At 44.5% G+C, this 18,705-nt stretch overlaps 1 protein-coding gene across 1 annotated transcript in view; it reads left to right on the top strand.

Moving 5' to 3' along the window:
- The window catches only part of amdhd1 (amidohydrolase domain containing 1), a 39,603-nt gene that overhangs the window by 10,672 nt on the left and 10,226 nt on the right, over window positions 1–18,705 (top strand). Inside the window, exons 4-6 of the mRNA XM_068004624.1 lie at window positions 701–978; window positions 4,502–4,727; window positions 8,733–8,857. Of these exons, the coding sequence (XP_067860725.1) occupies window positions 701–978; window positions 4,502–4,727; window positions 8,733–8,857 (629 nt within the window). The remainder of the gene's footprint in view (window positions 1–700; window positions 979–4,501; window positions 4,728–8,732; window positions 8,858–18,705) is intronic.

The following is an 18,705-nucleotide window of genomic DNA, read 5'->3' as shown; positions in this document are numbered from 1 at the left end:
ACGTGTGCTTCAGTTAGTGTACCCAGCTTGCTTTACCTGGTTGGCAATGCCTAATCCAGCACATAACTAGACCCATATAAAGTGAATTCACACCCGAATAATGTACTGCCAGATATCAGTGAGGTGACCGTTGCCTCCAGCTTTAAACAACATGAGTTGCTGTAAAAAAAATAACTTGTATTTTGGTAGCACCTTTCACGACCTCAGGATGTCCCAAAGCACTTTACAGGTAATGAAGTATTTTTTGAAGTGTAGTCACTGTTGTAATGTAGCAAACCCGACAGCGAATTTACACGCAGCAAGATCCCACAAACAGAAATGAGATAATGACCTGATCATCTGTTTTAGTGGTGTTGACTGAGGGTTAAGTATTGGCCAGGACCCTGAGGAGAACTCCCCTGCTCTTCTTCAAAATAATGCCATGGGATCTTTTACATCCACCCGAGAGGGCAGTTTAACATCTCATCCAAAAAATGGCACCTCTGACAGTGCAGCACTCCCTCAGTACTGCACTAGGGTGTCAGCCTGGATTATGTGTTTATGGAATGGACCTTGAGCCCTCGACCTTCTGACTCAGAGGCGAGAGTGCTACCAACTGAGCCATGGCAGATGCCTAACTTTAATGGGGGGTTTGAGGAAGGAAGGTTGACCTGCACAATAACTGAGTTTAATTTTTTTTGTTATTAAATTCATACATTAGCTGGCAGGGGCATCGTACATGGAGATTCACAATGCTGGAGGAGGGATACACTTTACTGTGGAACATACCAGGAAGGCATCGGAGGAGGAGCTGTTTGATGGTCTGAAGCGGCGACTGCTGTGTATGGTGAGAGCAGGGACCACTCTGGCCGAGTGCAAAAGCGGATATGGTCTGAATCTGGAAACTGAAGCCAAAATGCTTCGGGTGATTGAACGAGCTCGAAGGGAGCTCAATGTCAGCATCTCTTCCACTTACTGCGGTGCTCATTCTGTCCCGAGGTAATGTCACCAGTTACTGAAATGGACTTAGTTTGTATAATGCTAACAGTGGCTTGTAGTTTTATTTTTCCCCCTACCATTGCTCTGCATGTACTCAAATGCAGTGCCGAGGGAGTGCTGCATTGCCAGAGGTGCCGTCTTTCGGATGAGACGTTAAACCGAGGCCCTGTCTCCGGTTCCGGTAGCTCAGGTAGATGTAAAAGATCCCATGGCTTTTGCTGAAGAACAGGAGGGAGTTCTCCCCATGTTTGCAGATCAAACCTTCCTTCCTCAACCACCCCCACCTAAATTAGATTAACTTGTCAGTCACTCAGTTACTGTTTGTGGGAACTTGCTGTGTGCAAATTAGCTGCCGTGTTTGCCTACATAAAGTGACTGCACTTCAAAAAAAGTAATTCATTACTTGTACTGGAGATACTGTGTTCAGTTCAGGGCACTGCACTTCAGGAAGGATGTATTGGCCTTGGAGGGGGTGCAGCGCAGATTCACCAGAATGATACTGGGGGCTAAAAGGGCTAAATTATGAGGACAGGCTGCATAAACTAGGCTTGTATTCCCCTGAGTGTAGAAGATTAAGGGGTGATCTAATTGAGGTGTTTAAAGTGATGAAAGGATTCAACAGGGTAGATAGAGAGAACTATTTCCTCTCTAGTCCACTGTTGTTTTATCCCCTCTGATTTCTTGCTGCACCTACTGTGGACTGCTGTTGCAGCCCTTTCCCAGGTTGATGTCTTGCTACCAGTCTGTATTCCTTAGAATTTATTTTCCTGGTTAGGTTTAATAGCTTTAACTAGTTAATTTAATTTAGAAAGCTCAGAAAAAAGTCCAAGGAATAACTTTGCAAGATATTCCTTTCTTCTAGCAATGAGACTGAAGGGTGAGTGACTTATAAACAGACACTGAACTGCATTAACGTCTTTGTTGAAGTGACTTTGTTTCACTAAAGACCATCCACACTTTCAGATTTTCATGATTTTTTTAAACTTTTCCTCTCAGCATACTATGAAACTAATATTTGTCATGTGTGTGAAATATTAAATGTCGGTAATACCACAATAGCACTAATCACACACACGCTTATTACACATTATATTTTTTATTTAAAAAATCAAGTGCATCTTGATAATGTAAGGTTAGAAAATGTCTATCAAAGCAAATAGTTTTAAACCATCATAATAAACATCCCCTCAGCTGGGAATGATGAATGTGAATGTTTATCTAGAGAGAATTATTCAATGAGAAGATTGAAACCATCATCTTTGACCCCCACCACAAAGTGCTAACTCTAGCCACCAACTCTATCTCCAATCCCCTCCCTGGCCACTGTCTCAAGCTCAGCCAGACTGTTCACAACCATGGCATCGTATTTGACCTTGAGCTGAGTTTCTGACTCCATAACCTCTCCATCGCCAAGACTGCCTACTTACACCAGTGTGACATCGCCCATTTCCACCCTTACCCCAGCCCATCTGCTGCTGAAACCCTCATCCATGCCTTTGTTACCTCTAGATTTGACTATTCCAATGCTCTCCTGACCGGCCTCCCATCTTCCACTCTCCATAAACTTGAGCTCCTCCAAAACTCTGTTGCCCGTTTCCTAACTCACACCAAGTCCTGTTCAACCATCACCCTGTCCTCACTGATCCCCTAACACTTCAAATTTAAGATTCTCATCCTCATGTTTAAATTCCTCCAGGGCCTCATCTCTTCCCCCCAGCCTTAAAACCCCTCTCTTTGGTATCCTCCATTCCTCTGACTCCAGCCTTTCGTACCTCCCCCTCTCCCTTCACCCCACCACTGGCGGCCGTGCCTTCAGCCACCTAGGCCCCACGCTCTGGAATTCCTTCCCTCGTCCTCTCTACCTCTCCACCTCCCTCTCCTCATATATTTTTCTGAGTTAAAGGCGTTCTATAAATGCAAGTTGCTGTTGACTTCCACAACTGTGCCGTTCAACTTATATGTTTAGCTTGTAAGGATGGCCTGTACTTGTTGTTCGTGGTGGGATATTGGTCCTCAGCTGGCTCTTTCGAACCAGTGGGACTGAAAATAGAAAGAGGGAGTGTTTTTTCAGCTACTGATGAATCTTTGGTCTTGAACCTGTAGATGTCACTGGTGCTGAATTATCCACTTTTGTTTGCCTTGTGAGAATTGCCAGGCTGTTGTTCAGAGTGTGGACACTATTAAAACTAATCCCCCTGTCTGTAAATTCGATCTTTATCCTATTTCCAACATTTTCTTACATTGAGGTCTCACGTTGACAAATGTCAAGTGAACTTAAATAGGCCTCTAGAAAGTGCTGTATCTTTAGGTTGTTCAAAACATCTGTCCATAATAAGCCATTCACTTCATTATAAAGGCTGTTAGTGGATTAAATTTAAAATGTAGAAAAATAGCTTTATGCGCTGATTTGTTGGCATCTAATATTCTGCAGAAATATTAAAAGTATTTCGGGTGTGAAATTTGTGCAGCACCCGAGCCCAGCGGGAGTGAGGGGCACACCTGGAATGTGCGGCCAGTGATGTCAGCCTGAGGTTCACTGGAAATTGGGCCTCGGGTCAGGGCTTCAGGAATGTTGTCCGGCCCCAACACCGAACTGACCTGTGAGTAGGTCCTGGGGGAGGGGTGGGGGGAGGTAAATGGGATGGGGTCGAGCTCGGGCTGGTCGTACTGCTGTGGAGACGAGAGGTGCAATCCTGCTCCTCCTGGTTCTACATTAATGTAATCAGACAGTAAGAAAGACTTGCATTTCTACAGAGCCTTTCCTGACCTCAGGACGTTCCAAAGCGCTTGGCAGATAATGAAGTTCTTTTTGAAGTGTAGTCACTGTTGCAATGTGGGAAATGCGATCGCTAATTTGCAAATAGCAAGATCCCACAAACAGCAATGAGGTAATGACCAGATGATCTGTTTTTTTAGTGACGTTAAGGCATCAACCCTTTTCTTGGTGGGCAGCACTCTCACCTCTGAGTCAGTAGGTTATAGGTTTAAGTCCCACTCCAGGAACTTGAGCACATAAACTAGGCGGACACTCCAGTGCAGTACTGAGGGAGTGCTGCACTGTCGGAGGTGCCGTCTTTGGGATGAGACTTCAAACTGAAGCCCTGTCTGCCCTATCAGGTGGATGTAAAAGATCCCATGGCACTATTCAAAGAAGAGCAGGGGAGTTCTCCCCAGTGTCCTGGCCAATATTTATCCCTCAACCATCAATAAAACAGATTATCTGGTCATTATCTCATTGTGGTTTGTGGGATCTTGCTGTGCGCAAATTGGCTGTCAAATTTCCTATATTACAACAGTGACTACACTTCAAAAGTACTTCATTGGCTGTAAAGCACTTTTGGGACGTCCTGAGATCGTGAAAGGTGCTATAAAAACTCAAGTCCTTTTTTTCCTGAATTGTTTTTGAGATGACTAAAAGCTTTACTCATCCAAAGGTTTTAATTTTAAAATATATAGAAGAATACGGGACAGTACGATGCACACAATAAAAGTAACTGCTGTAAATGTGATTTCCATACACCAGAGGGAAGACAGTGGGAGAAACAGTGGATGAAATAATTAAAGTTCAGCTCCCTAAACTGAAGGAGATGGCGGCGAATGGCGAATTTCACATCGATAATATCGACGTTTTCTGTGAGAAAGGAGTCTTTGACCTGGATTCCACCAGAGCTATATTACAGGCCGGGAAAGAGATGAAACTCCAGATTAATTTTCATGGCGATGAACTTCATCCAATGCACGCAGCAGAGGTAATGTGAGAGATATTAACATACATAAGTTAAAATAGAAATAGTTACACACCACAGTATGTGCTATATAAGCATATTGTCAAATCAATAAGATTTTATGAAGATCATATGCTAGCAATAGCTCTGAAATTAACCTGTTATAGCAACAAACTAAATCAAACTGTAGGCACCAAAAGAAATGATCCAACAACTTGCATTTATATAGTGCCTTTAACATAGTAAAAAGTCCCAAGGCGCTTCAAAATTTAACATCAAGCCACATAAAGAGCTATTAGGACAGGTGACCAAAAGCTTGGTCAAAGAGGTAGGTTTTAAGGAGCGTCTTAAAAGGAGGAGAGAGAGGTAGAGAGGTTTATGGAGGAATTCCAGAGTTTAGAGCCTAAGCAGCTGAAGGCACGGAGGCCATTAGTGGAGCGATTAAAATCGGGGATGCGCAAGAGGCCAGAATTGGAGGAGCGCAGAGATCTCGGAGGGTTGTAGGGCTGGAGGAGGTCACAGAGATAGGGAGGGGCGAGGCCATGGAGGGATTTGAAAACAAGGATGAGAATTTTAAAATCGAGGCATTGCCGGATCAGGAGCCGAGGTAGGTCAGTGAGCACAGGGGTGATGGGTGAACGGGACTTGGTGCGTGTTAGGATACGGGCAGCAGAGTTTTGGTTGAGCTCAAGTTTACGGAGAGTGGTAGGTGGGAGGCTGGCCTTATAAGCTTCTGAGGGGGCTTGACAGGGTACATGCTGAGAGGCTGTCTCCCCTGGCTGGAGAGTCTAGAACTAGGGGGCATAGTCTCAGGATAAGGGGTCGGCCATTTAGGACTGAGATGAGGAGAAATTTCTTCACTCGAGGCTATGGGCCCCGACAACATCCCAGCTGTAGTGCTGAAGGCTTCTGCTTCAGAACTAGCTGCGCCTCTAGCCAAGCTGTTCCAGTACAGCTACAACACTGGCATCGACCACCAATGTGGAAAATTGCCCAGGTATGTCCTGTTCACAAAAAACAGGACAAATCCAATCCGGCCAATTACCGCCCCATCAGTCTACTCTCAATCATCAACAAAGTGATGGAAGGTGTCGTCGACAGTGCTATCAAGCGGCACTTACTCACCAATAACCTGCTCACCGATGCTCAGTTTGGGTTCCGCCACGACCACTCGGCTCCAGACCTCATTACAGCCTTGGTCCAAACATGGACAAGAGAGCTGAATTCCAGAGGTGAGGTGAGAGTGACTGCCCTTGACATCAAGGCAGCATTTGACCGAGTGTGGCACCAAAGGGCCCTAGTAAAATTGAAGTCAATGGGAATCGGGGGGAAATCTCTCCAGTGGCTGGAGTCATACCTAGCACAAAGGAAGATGGTAGTGGTTGTTGGAGGCCAATCATCTCAGTCCCAGGACATTGCTGCAGGAGTTCCTCAGGGCAGTGTCCTAGGCCCAACCATCTTCAGCTGCTTCATCAATGTCCTTCCCTCCATAATAAGGGCAGAAATGGGGACTATCGCTGATGATTGCACAGTGGTTCAGTTCCATTTACAACCCCTCAGATAATGAAGCAGTCCGTGCCTGCATGACAACATCCAGGCTTGGGCTGATAAGTGGCAAGTAACATTCGTGCCAGACCAGTGCCAGGCAGTGACCATCTCCAACAAGAGAGAGTCTAACCACCTCCCCTTGACATTCAACAGCATTACCATCACCGAATCCCCCACCATCAACATCCTGGGGTTACCATTGACCAGAAACTTAACTGGACCAGCCACATAAATAATGTGGCTACAAAAGCAGGTCAGAGGCTGGGTATTCTGCGGCGAGTGACTCACCTCCTGACTCCCCAAAGCCTTTCCACCATCTACAAGGCACAAGTCAGGAGTGTGATGGAATACTCTCCACTTGCCTGGATGAGTGCAGCTCCAGCAACACTCAAGAAGCTCGACACCATCCAGGACAAAGCAGCCCGCTTGATTGGCACCCCATCCACTACCCTAAACATTCACTCCCTTCACCACTGGCACACCGTGGCTGCAGTGTGTACCATCCACAGGATGCACTGCAACAACTCGCCAAGGCTTCTTCGACAGCACCTCCCAAACCCACGACCTCTACCACCTAGAAGGACAAGGGCAGCAGGCACATGGGAACAACACCACCTGTATGTTCCCCTCCAAGTCACACACCATTCTGACTTGGAGAGATATCGCCGTTCCTTCATCGTAACTGGGTCAAAACCCTGGAACTCCATAAGACCATAAGAGATAGGAGCAGTAGTAGGCCATTCGGCCCCTTGAGCCTGCTCCGCCATTTAATGAGATCATGGCTGATCTGATTTTTACCTCAACTCCACTTTCCCGCCTTTTCCCCATAGCCTTTGACTCCCTTGCTAATCAAAAATTTGTCTAACTCAGCCTTGAATGTATTCAATGACTCAGCCTCCACAGCTTTTTGGGGTAAAAAATTCCAAAGATTCACGACCCTCTGGGAGAAGAAATTCCTCCTCATTTCCGCCTTAAACGGGTGACCCCTTATTCTGAGACTATGCTCCCTACCTAACAGCACTGTGGGAGAACCTTCACCACACGGACTGCAGCGGTTCAAGAAGACGGCTCACCACCACCTTCTCAAGGGCAATTAGGGATGGGCAATAAATGCCGGCCTCACCAGCGACGCCCACATCCTATGAATGAATAAAAAAAAAACTCTGAGGGTGGTGAATCTTTGGAATTCTCTACCCCAGAGGGCTGTGAATTCTCCGTCATTGAGTATATTCAAGAACGAGATTGATAGATTTTTGGACTCTAAGGGAATCAAGAGATATGGGGATCAGGCGGGAAAGTGGAGTTGAGGTCGAAGATCAGCCATGATCTTATTGAATGGCGCAAAAGGCTCGAGGGGCCGTATGGCCTACTCCTGCTCCTATTTCTTATGTTGTTATCTTAAAGCATTGAAATAGTCGAGTCTAGAGGTAACAAAGGCATGGATGAGGGTTTCAGCAGCTGATGTGCTGAGGCAGGAGCGGAGACGGGCGATGGTTCAGTGGTGGATGTAGGCGGTCTTGGTGATGGAGTGGATATGGGGTCGGAAGCTCAGCTCAGGGTCAGATAGGATGCCAAGGTTGTGAACAGTCTGGTTTGGCCTCTGACAGTGGCCCAGGGAGTGGGTGGCTAGGGAATGGAGTTTATGGCTAGGACTGAAGACAGTGGCTTTGGGCTTCCCAATATTTAATTGGAGGAAATTTCTGCTCATCCAATACTTGATATCAGACAAGCAGCGTGACAAGTCCAAGGCAGTGGAGGGGTTGAGAGAGGTGCTGGTGAGGTAGAGCTGGGTGTCGTCAGCGTACATGTGGAACCTGATGCTGTGCTTTCGGATGGTGTCGCCGAGAGGCAGCATATAGATAAGAAATGGGAGGGGGCCAAGCCATTAGTAAAACAATTAGCTGTACAGAGCGATGGATTAGAAGCTTCTTGGAATATTTATGTTACCGAATGCAAGGGAGAGCTAAAGGGAGTATCTTTAATCAGAGAAACACTATAACGGAAATCATTGAATCTACAAACTGGCGTTACATCCAGAACTGGCAGCCCATCAATAGTCCTTCAGATTGACTTCTTCCTTCGTGCTTTCAACATCGCTTGATGAAATTCTCAAGAAAGAGATGCTCTAGAACCTGGGAAGTTGGGTCTGATGTGTGGTGCTGCTCACTGCAACTTTAATAGGTTAATTCACAAAAATAACAGGCTTAAAAACAGTAACAGATAAGCAAGATTAATTCACTCATCTGAACCATGCCTTCAAGTATTTGTGACTTGTGTTTTTTGAAACACCTCGATAACCAGTGACCAGTGTAAGAGACTCTATGCCTGCTGAGGTCTTTAATTCATGTCCACATGTTCATTTGACCCTCTGGTGCCCTGTGTATTTTAATCAGTGGTGCTATAAATTAATGTTAGGGTGGGGCATTCTAATGCAGGAAGATCTGTAGTTGTCTCTCACCGTTAATCTTTCCTACCAAACAGCTCGGTGCTGAACTTGGCGCTCTCGCTATAAGTCACCTAGAGGAGGTAAGCGACGCTGGGATCGCCGCCATGGCGACTGCAAAATCATCTGCCGTGCTTCTCCCGACCACTGCTTACATACTGAGGTATTGTGCTTTATATAAGAGTCTAAATGGGACAGAAGAGCAAAGGGATCTAGGGGTACAGATTCATTACAAATCATTAAAAGTAGCAATGCTGGTTAACAAAGCCAGAAAAAGTGCAAACCAAGCACTGGGGTTCATTTCTAGAGGAATACAATCGAAAAGCAGAGAGGTTATGTTAAACTTGTATATAGGAACAGGAGTAGGCCATTCAGCCCCTCATGCCTGCTCTGCCATTTGATAAGATCATGGCTGATCTGTGATCTAACTCCATATACCCGCCTTTGGCCCATATCCCTTAATACCTTTGGTTGCCAAAAAGCTATCTATCTCAGATTTAAATTTAGCAATTGAGCTGGTATCAATTGCCGTTTGCGGAAGAGAATTCCAAACTTCTACCACCCTTTGTGTGTAGAAGTGTTTTCTAATCTCGCTCCTGAAAGGACTGGCTCTAATTTTTAGACTCTGCCCCCTACTCCTAGAATCCCCAACCAGCGGAAATAGTTTCTCTCTATCCACCCTATCCGTTCCCCTTAATATCTTATAAACTTCGATCAGATCACCCTTTAACCTTCGAAACTCCAGAGAATACAACCCCAATTTGTGTAATCTCTCCTCGTAACTTAGCCCTTGAAGTCCAGGTATCATTCTAGTAAACCTACGCTGCACTCCCTCCAAGGCCAATATGTCCTTCCGAAGGTGCGGTGCCCAGAACTGCTCACAGTACTCCAGGTGCGGTCTAACTTCTGCCCCCTTCTACTCTAGTCCTCTAGATATAAAGGCCAGCATTCCATTAGCCTTATTGATTATTTTCTGCACCTGTTCATGACACTTCAATGATCGATATACCTGAACCCCTAGGCCCCTTTGGACATCCACTGTTTTTAACTTTTTACCATTTAGAAAGTACCCTGTTCTATCCTTTTTTGATCCAAAGTGGATGACCTCACATTTGTCTACATTGAATTCCATTTGCCACAGTTTTGCCCATTCACCTAATCTATCAATATCACTTTGTAATTTTATGTTTTCATCTACACTGCTTACAATGCCACCAATCTTTGTGTCATCGGCAAACTTAGAAATGAGACTTTCTATGCCTTCATCTTAGTCGTTAATAAATATTGTGAATAATTGAGGCCCCAAGACAGATTCCTATGGGACTCCACAATTCATATCCTGCCAATGTGAATACCTACCCATTATCCCTACACTCTGTCGCCTTTCGCTCAGCCAACTTCCTAACCAAGTCTGTACTTTTCCCTCGATTCCATGGGCTTCTATCTTCGCTAACAGTCTCTTATGTGGGACCTTATCAAATGCCTTCTGGAAGTCCATATAAATAACATCCATTGACATTCCCCTGTCTACTACTTTAGTCACCTCTTCAAAAAATTCAATCAGGTTTGTCAGGCACGACCTACCTTTCACAAATCCATGCTGGCTCTCTCTGATTAAATGAAAATTCTCGAGGTGTTCAGTCACCCTATCCTTAATTATAGACTCCAGCATTTTCCCCACAACAGATGTTAGGCTAACTGGTCTATAATTCCCTGGTTTCCCTCCCTCTCCTTTCTTAAAAAGCAGAGTGACATGTGCAATTTTCCAATCCAGAGGGACAGTTCCTGAATCTAGAGAACTTTGAAAGATCATAGTTAGGGCATCTGCAATGTGCTCACCTACTTCCTTTAAAACCCTGGGATGGAAACCATCTGGTCCTGGGGATTTGTCACTCTTCAGTGCTTTTATTTTCTTCATTACTGTTGCTTTACTTATATTAATTTCATCGAGTCCCTGTCCCCGATTCAATATTAGTTTTCTTGGGATTTCCGGCATGCTATCCTCATTTTCTACTGTAAATACTGACGCAAAGTAATTATTCAACATGTCCACCATTTCCCCATTGTCAATGACAATATCCCCACTTTCAGTTTTTAAGGGGCCAACACTGCTCCTGACCACCCTCTTTTTCCTAATATAACTATAAAAGTTCTTCATATTGGTTTTGATATCCCTTGCGAGTTTCTTTTCATACTCTCTTTTTGTAGCTCTTACTATCTGTTTTGTGACCCTTTGTTGATCTTTGTATCTTTCCCATTCGCCAGGATCTGTGCCATTTTTTGCCTTTTTGTATGCCCTCTCCTTATGTCTTATACTGTCCCTTACCTCTTTAGTTGTCCATGGCTGTTTTTTTGGCAAGTAGAGTTCTTGCCCCTCAGGGGTATAAACAGATTCTGTATCACGTTAAATGTTTCTTTAAACATTTCCCACTGATCATCAGTCGTTTTACCCATTAACAGAATTGCCCAGTTTATTGTGGACAGTCTGTCTCATCCCTTTGAAGTCAGCCTTACCCCAGTCTTGAATCTGAGCATCTGATTCACTTTTTTCCCTTTCAAACACTACATTGAACTCGATCATGTTATGATCACTATTGGATAGATGTTCGCGTACAGTTAAGCTGTTAACTAAATCTGGTTCATTACTCATTACTAAATCTAGTATGGCTTGCCCCCTTGTTGCCTCCAGGACATACTGCTGTAGAAAACTATCCCAAACACACTCAAGAAATTCACTACCTTTCTGACAGTTGCTAGTCTGCTTTCCCCAATCTATGTGAAGGTTAAAGTCCCCCATTAAGACCACCAAGCCTTTCTTACACGCTTGTCTAATCTCTGCATTTATACAATCTAGCACTTCAGAGCTGCTGCCAGGGGTCCTATACACAACTCCCACTATAGTCTTAGATCCTTTCCTATTTCTCAATTCAACCCATAAGGTCTCTGTTGGCTGCTTATCTCTCGTTATATCCCCCTTTATCATTGAAGTGATTTCATCTCCAATCACTAAGGCTACTCCTCCCCCTCTTCCATTTTCCCTATCTCTCCTGTAGACCTTGTAACCCGGTATATTTAGTTCCCAATCCTGACCATCCTGCAGCCATGTCTCAGTAATAGCTATCATGTCATACCCTCCAATTTGAATTTGAACCTGTAGTTCATTTAATTTATTCCTTATACTCCGTGCATTTGTATATAGAACTCTTAGTTGGGCCACACACCCTAGCCTGACCTTCAGCTTTGATGCTGGGTTAATCGCCTTACGCCTTCTAGTTTTCACTTTATCTGTAGTGTCTAAAGTACACTTTCTTTCTGCTGCTCTACACTTTTCCCTTTCACTTGTTCTTGAACAACTGTTTGTACTATTTGTATTGTAGATTTCCCCTGGGTCTTCCCCTCTCTTGCTGCTCTCAACTTTATTCCCTTCTGACTCCCCGCTCAGGTTCCCATCCCCCTGCCCCTCTAGTTTAAACCTTCCCCAACAGCACTAGCAAACATCCCCGCGAGGACATTGGTCCCGGTCCTGCTCGGGTGTAACCCGTCCCACTTGTACAGGTCCCACCTTCCCCAGAACCGGTCCCAATGTCCCAGGAATCTAAATCCCTCCCTCCTGCACCATCCCTGCAGCCATGCATTCATCCTGTCTATTCTCCTGTTCCTATACTCACTAGCACGTGGCACTGGTAGTAATCCTGAGATCACTACCTTTGAAGTCCTGCTTTTTAATTTATCTCCTAACTCCTTAAATTCACCTTGCAGGACCTCATCCCTTTTTTTACCTATGTTGTTGGTACCAATATGGACCACGACTATTGGCTGTTCACCCTCCCCCTCCAGAATGTCCTGCAGCCGCTCCACAACATCCTTGACCCTAGCACCAGGAGGCAACATACCATCCTGGAGTCACGTTTGCGGCCACAGAAATGCCTATCTGTTCCCCTTACAATTGAATCCCCTATCACTATAGCCCTGCCACTCTTCTTCCTCCCCTCCTGTGCAGCAGAGCCACCCGTCGTGCCACAAACTTGGCTCTTGCTGCTTTCCCCTGATAAGCCATCTCCCCCAACATCTAAAGCAGAATATCTGTTTGAGAGGGAGATGGCCCCAGGGGACTCCTGCTCTACCTTCCTAGTCCTTTTACTCTGCCTGGCGGTCACCCATTTCCTTTCTGCCTGCGTATTCTTTACCTGCGGTGTGACCACCTCACTGAACGTGCTATCCACGATAGTCTCAGCATCGCGGATGCTGCACAGCGAATCCAACCGCAGCTCCAGCTCCAAATTGCGGTTAGCCAGTAGTTGCAGCTGGACACACTTCCTGCACACATGGTCGCCAGGGACACCTGTAGTGTTCATGACTTCCCACATCGTGCAGGAGGAGCATATCACGGGTGCGAGCTCTGCGGCCATGACTTGCCTTAGATTTACCCTGCGTTCACCTCTCAGACTCTCCTCCCGCTCTCGGTCTCTCCTTTTATACCGTGCTCACCTCTCGGACTCTCCTGCCTCACCTCACCTGCTGCTTTTATTCCCCACTCTCAGTTTTCTACTCTCAGGTCCGCCACCGCTCTGTGGAAAAAGTTATGAAAAGCAAGGCAAAGCAGCACCTCCTTCCCCCACTTCACCGAACTCCCACACTCACCAAACTCTCAGCAGTTCACACTGTTTTGTCCGCACACCGTGCTGTCGCACTGACAGGCCCCTGTATTTCTACAGTTTGTGACTCAGATGAGTCAGGCCTGCTCCACCTTCAGGTACCAGTTTAATCTAGCTAACCAATTAACTTACTACAGCAGCTCTCTGCTGAAGCCTGACAGAAACTTACAAATTTAAACTTTAAAATTGAACTTAAACAGTTGATAGCAATTTACACTAGATTTTAAAGAGATTAACCCTTAAACTCCCACACTCACCAAACTCTCAGCTGTTCACTCTGTGTATAGAACCTTGGTTAGACCACACTTGGAGTACTGTGCACAGTTCTGGTCTCCATATTATAAAAAGGATATCGAAGCATTGGAGAAAGTGCAAAAAACATTTACAAGAATGATTCTAGAACTGAGAGGTTATAATTATCAGAAAAGATTGAACAGGCTGGGGCTCTTTTCTATAGGAAAGAGAAGACTGAGGGGTGACCTGATCGAGGTCCTTATAATTATGAAAGGGTTTGATAGGGTAGATGTAGATAAGATGTTTCCACTTATGGGGAAATCCAAAACAAGGGGCCTTAAATATAAGATAGTCACTAATAAATTCAATATGGAGGAGCCTCAGCCTTTGACCTTGTCCAATAGGTACGAGGTACTTACTACCTGTGTGGATGAGAACAAAGATTGCAGGGAGGATGGGCAATTTGACCACAGCACTGTGGTACAGGAGGCCATTCAAGTGGGGGGGGGGGGGGAGTAAAAAGGAATGTGGTAGTGGTGGGGGATAGTATAGTCAGGGGGATAGACACTTGTCTGCAGCCACGACCGAGAGTCCCAAAGGCTGCGTCGCCTGCCCGATGCCAGGGTTATGGATGTCTCATGGCTGGAAAGGAACTTGGAGCATGAGGGGGAGGATCCAGTTGTCGTGGTCCATGTAGGAACCAGCAACATAGGTAGAACTAGGAATGAGGTTCTACTGAGGGAGTTTGAGGAGTTAGGGTCCAAATTAATAAGCAGCACTTCAAAAAGGTAATAATCTCTGAATTACTACCTGAGCCACATGCAAATTGGCATAGGGTCAAACAGATCAGAGAGTTAAACGCATGGCTCAAAGAGTGGTGTGGGAGACAGGGGTTTCGATTCATGGGGCACTGGCACCAGTACTGGGAAAAGAGGGAGCTGTTCCATTGGGACAGGCTCTACTGTCCCGGTGAATCGAATAACTAGGGCAGTAAATAGGGCTTTAAACTAAGAAGTGTGGGGGCAGAGGCAGGGGTGGTGAAGAAAGAGGGTTTATGTACAGGTAGATTTATAAATCTAAAGAGAAAAGTCCTGGCCATAGAGCAGTGTAGCAATTTGGGTAAAGATAAGCAGACCGTCAGGAAGGGACAGAGTTTAACGATAATAGTGCATCAGCAAATAAGGTCAAATCAGGGAAAAATAGTAAGTAGTTAAAAATTAAAGGCACTTTATCTCAATGCACGAAGCATTCGTAACAAAATAGATGAATTAATGGCACAGAGATAAATGGGTTTGATCTGGTGGCCATTACTAAGATGTGGCTGCAAGGTGATCAAAGTTGGGAACTAAATATTCTAGGGTACTTGGCTTTTCAAAAAGACAGAAAATGGAAAAAGCTGGGGGGGGGTGGGGGTAGCCCCGATAATAAAGGATGAGATAAAGACAGCAGTGAGACAGGATCTTGGCTGGGATGATCAGGAAGTAGAACCAGTATGGGTGGAGACAAGAAATAACAAGGGGCAGAAAACACTGGTGGGACTATTTTATAGGCCCCCTAACAGTAGTTATAGTGTTGGACAGAGTATTAATCAAGAAATAAGAGGAGCGTGTAACAAAGGAAATGCAATAATTATGGGGGACTTTAATCCTCAGAGGCTGGGCAAATCAAATTGGCAAAAGTAGTTTGGAGGATGAGTTCATGGAATGTATTCGAGAGAGTTTCCTAGAACAATATGTCATTGAACCAAACAGGGAACAGGCCATTTTAGATCTTGTCTTGTGTAATGAGACAGGGTTAATTAGTAATCTCATAGCAAGGGATCCTATGGGGCAGAGGGATCATAGAATTTCACATTGAGTTCGAGAATGACGTACTTAAGTATGAAACTAGAGTCTTAAACTTAAAGCCAATTACATAGGTATGCAGGGTGAGTTGGATAAGGTTGATTGGGAAATTAGATTAAAAGATAGGGTGGTAGATAAGCAATGGCGCACATTTAAAGAAATATTTCATAATTCTCAACGAATATACATTCCATTGAGGAATATAACTTCCACGGGAAAAAGTGATCTATCCGTGGCTAACTGAAGAAGTTAAGGATAGTATTAGATTAAAAGAAAAGGCTTATAATGTTGCCAAGAAGTATAGGAAGCCTGAGGATTGGGAGAGTTTTAGAAACTAGCAAAGGATGATCAAAATACTGATAGAGGGAGAAAATAGAATATGAGAGTAAACTAGTAAGAAATATAAAAACGGATTGTAAGATCTTCTACAAGTATGTAAAAAGGAAGAGAGTAGCGAAAGTAAACGTTGGTCCCTTACAGGCTGAGACGGGAGAAATTATAATGGGCAATCAGGAATGGCAGATGCGTTAAACAAATATTTTGTATCTGTCTTCACGGTAGAAGACACGAAAAGCATACCAAAAATAGTGGGGAACCAAGGGGTAAATGAGATTGAGGAACTTAAAGTAATTAATATTAGTAAAAAAAAGTATTTGAGAAATTAGTGGGACTAAAAGCCAACAAATCCCCTGGACCTGATGGCCTACATCCTAGGGTTCTAAAAGAGGTGGCTGCAGAGATAGTGGGTGCATTGGTTGTGATCTTCCAAAATTCCCTAGATTCTAGAATGGTCCCAGTGGATTGGAAGGTGGCAAATATATCACCGCTATTCAAGAAAGGAGGGAGAGAGAAATGAGGGAACTACAGGCCAGTTAGCCTGATATCAGTAGTCGGGAAAATGCTGGAATCCATTATTAAGGACAAGGTAATGGGACACTTAGAAAATCATAATATGATTAGGCAAAGTCAACATGGTTTTATGAAAGGGAAATCATGTTTGACAAACTTAGTAGAGTTTTTTGACGATGTAACTAGCAGGGTAGATAAAGGGGAACCAGTGGATGTAGTTTATTTGGATTTACAAAAGGCATTCAATAAGGTGTCACTTAAGAGGTTGTTACACAAGATTAGGGCTCATGGGGTACAGAGAGTAGGAATAAACGGGGTCATTTTCAGGTTGACAGGTTGTAACTAGTGGGGTACCGCAAATAGCCTCAGCTATTTACAATCTATGTTAATGACTTCGATGAGGGACCGAGTGTAATGTATCCAAGTTTGCTGATGATACAAAGCTAGGTGGGAAAGTAAGCTGTGAGGAGGACACAAAGAGTCTGCAAAGGGATATAGACAGATTAAGTGAGTGGGTAAAAAGGTGGCTGATGGAGTATAATGTGGGGAAATGTGAGGTTATTCACATTGGTCGGAAGAATAGAAAAATGGAATATTTTTTAAATGGTGAGAAACTATTAAATGTTGGTGTTCAGAGGGATTTGGGTGTCCTGGTATACGAAACTCAGGAAGTTAACATGCTGCTGCAGCAAGCAATTATGAAGGCAAATAGTATGTTGGCATTTATTGCAAAGGAGTTGTATAGGGCTTTGGTGAGACCAGTTTTGGTGTCCTTATCTAAGGAAGGATATACTTGCCTTAGAGGCGGTGCAACAAAGGTTCGCTAGATTGATTCCTGGGATGAGAGGGTTGTCCTATGAGGAGAGATTGAGTAGAATGGGCCTATACTCTCTGGAGTTTAGAAGAATGAGAGGTGATCTCATTGAAACATATAAGATTCTGAGAGGGCCAGACAGGGTAAATGCTGAGAGGCTGTTTCCCCTGGCTGGAGAGTCTAGAACGAGGGGTCATAGTCTCAGGATAAGCGGTCAGCCATTTAGGACTGAGATGAGGAAAATTTCTTCACTCAGAGGATTGTGAATCTTTGGAATCGTCTATCCGGAGGGCAGTGGATGCTCAGTCATTGAGTATATTCAATGCTGAGATGGATAGATTTTTGGACTCTCGGGGAATCAGGGATATGGGGATCTGGCGGGAAAGTGGACTTGAGGTCGAAGATCAGCCATGATCTGATTAAATGGCGGTGCAGGCTCGAGGGGCCGTATGGCCTATCCTGCTCCTATTTCTTATTTTCTCTTACGTTCTTAGGAGAAGCTTCTTTACCCAGAAAGTGGTAAGAATGTGGAACTTGCTACCACAAGGAGTAGTTGAGGCGAGAAGCTTAGATGCATTGAAGGGAAAGCTAGATAAATACATGAGGGAGAAAGGAATAGAAGGATATGCTGATAGGGTGAGATGAAGTGGGGTGGGAGGAGGCTCATGTGGAGCTTAAACACTGGCATAGACCATTTGGGCCGAATGGCCTGTTTCTGTGCTGTAAATTCTATGTAAGACAAGTTACCCAGTGCGACCTGCTGCGAAGAACATGCTTGTGGACATCAGGTGAAGACAAGACCAGGCTCACTTGGTTGAATAGCTCACTGGGAAGTACTGCTCATGTTGTTTTTATTTACAGTTTCTCTATTCGCACAGTTCCCACACCTTGTGTAAGGTGTCCTTCCTTTGTTGAGGGGCCAGGCAGGGACCTTGCTCTCAGGCCCTGCTTACGCAGCTAACCTGTGTAGGAGAGAAGTCCAAGGTGACACTTCCTCGATAGCCTCTCCCCTGGGATGGAATATCTAACCTCCATTCAGAGCCTCCTGAAACCCCTGTTTGAAACTTGACGTGACCATGACCCAAACTGACGGACCCCTGGGCTGTACAGGAATTTATTTCAGAATCGTTCACATAGAGGTTGCCTGCATTATTTCTTGGGCATGAGTAATAAGAGTATTGAGTTAAATCAGCTCAATGGTTAATCAACTCAAGGAAAACAGTCAAAGTCAAAGTTTACACTTTTGCAATTAGGCTGACTGGCTTTCAATTGTTTTCCTTGAAATATGTCACTTTTCTAACGTTAAAGGCCTTGTTGGTTTTCTTTTAATCCTTGTAGTATTTCTTACAATGTATTACTTCAGTGCAATCAGAAAGAAAGAAAGGCTTGCATTTATATAGCACCTGTCATAACCTCAGGACATCCCAAAGTGCTTCACAGCTAATGAAGTGTAGTCACTGTTGCAATATTGGAAACACAGCAGCCAATTTGCACACAGCAAGATCCCACAAACAGTAATGAGATAAATGATCAGATAATCTATTTTAGTGATGTTGATTGAGGGATAAATATTGGCCAGGACACTGGGGAGAACTCCCCTGCTCTTCTTCAAATA

This window comes from Heptranchias perlo, chromosome 24 (genome assembly GCF_035084215.1).
Source record: "Heptranchias perlo isolate sHepPer1 chromosome 24, sHepPer1.hap1, whole genome shotgun sequence".
NCBI lineage: Eukaryota > Metazoa > Chordata > Chondrichthyes > Hexanchiformes > Hexanchidae > Heptranchias > Heptranchias perlo.
The sequence above is the reverse complement of the archived record's forward strand: the minus strand, read 5'-3'. Positions and strand labels throughout refer to the sequence as shown.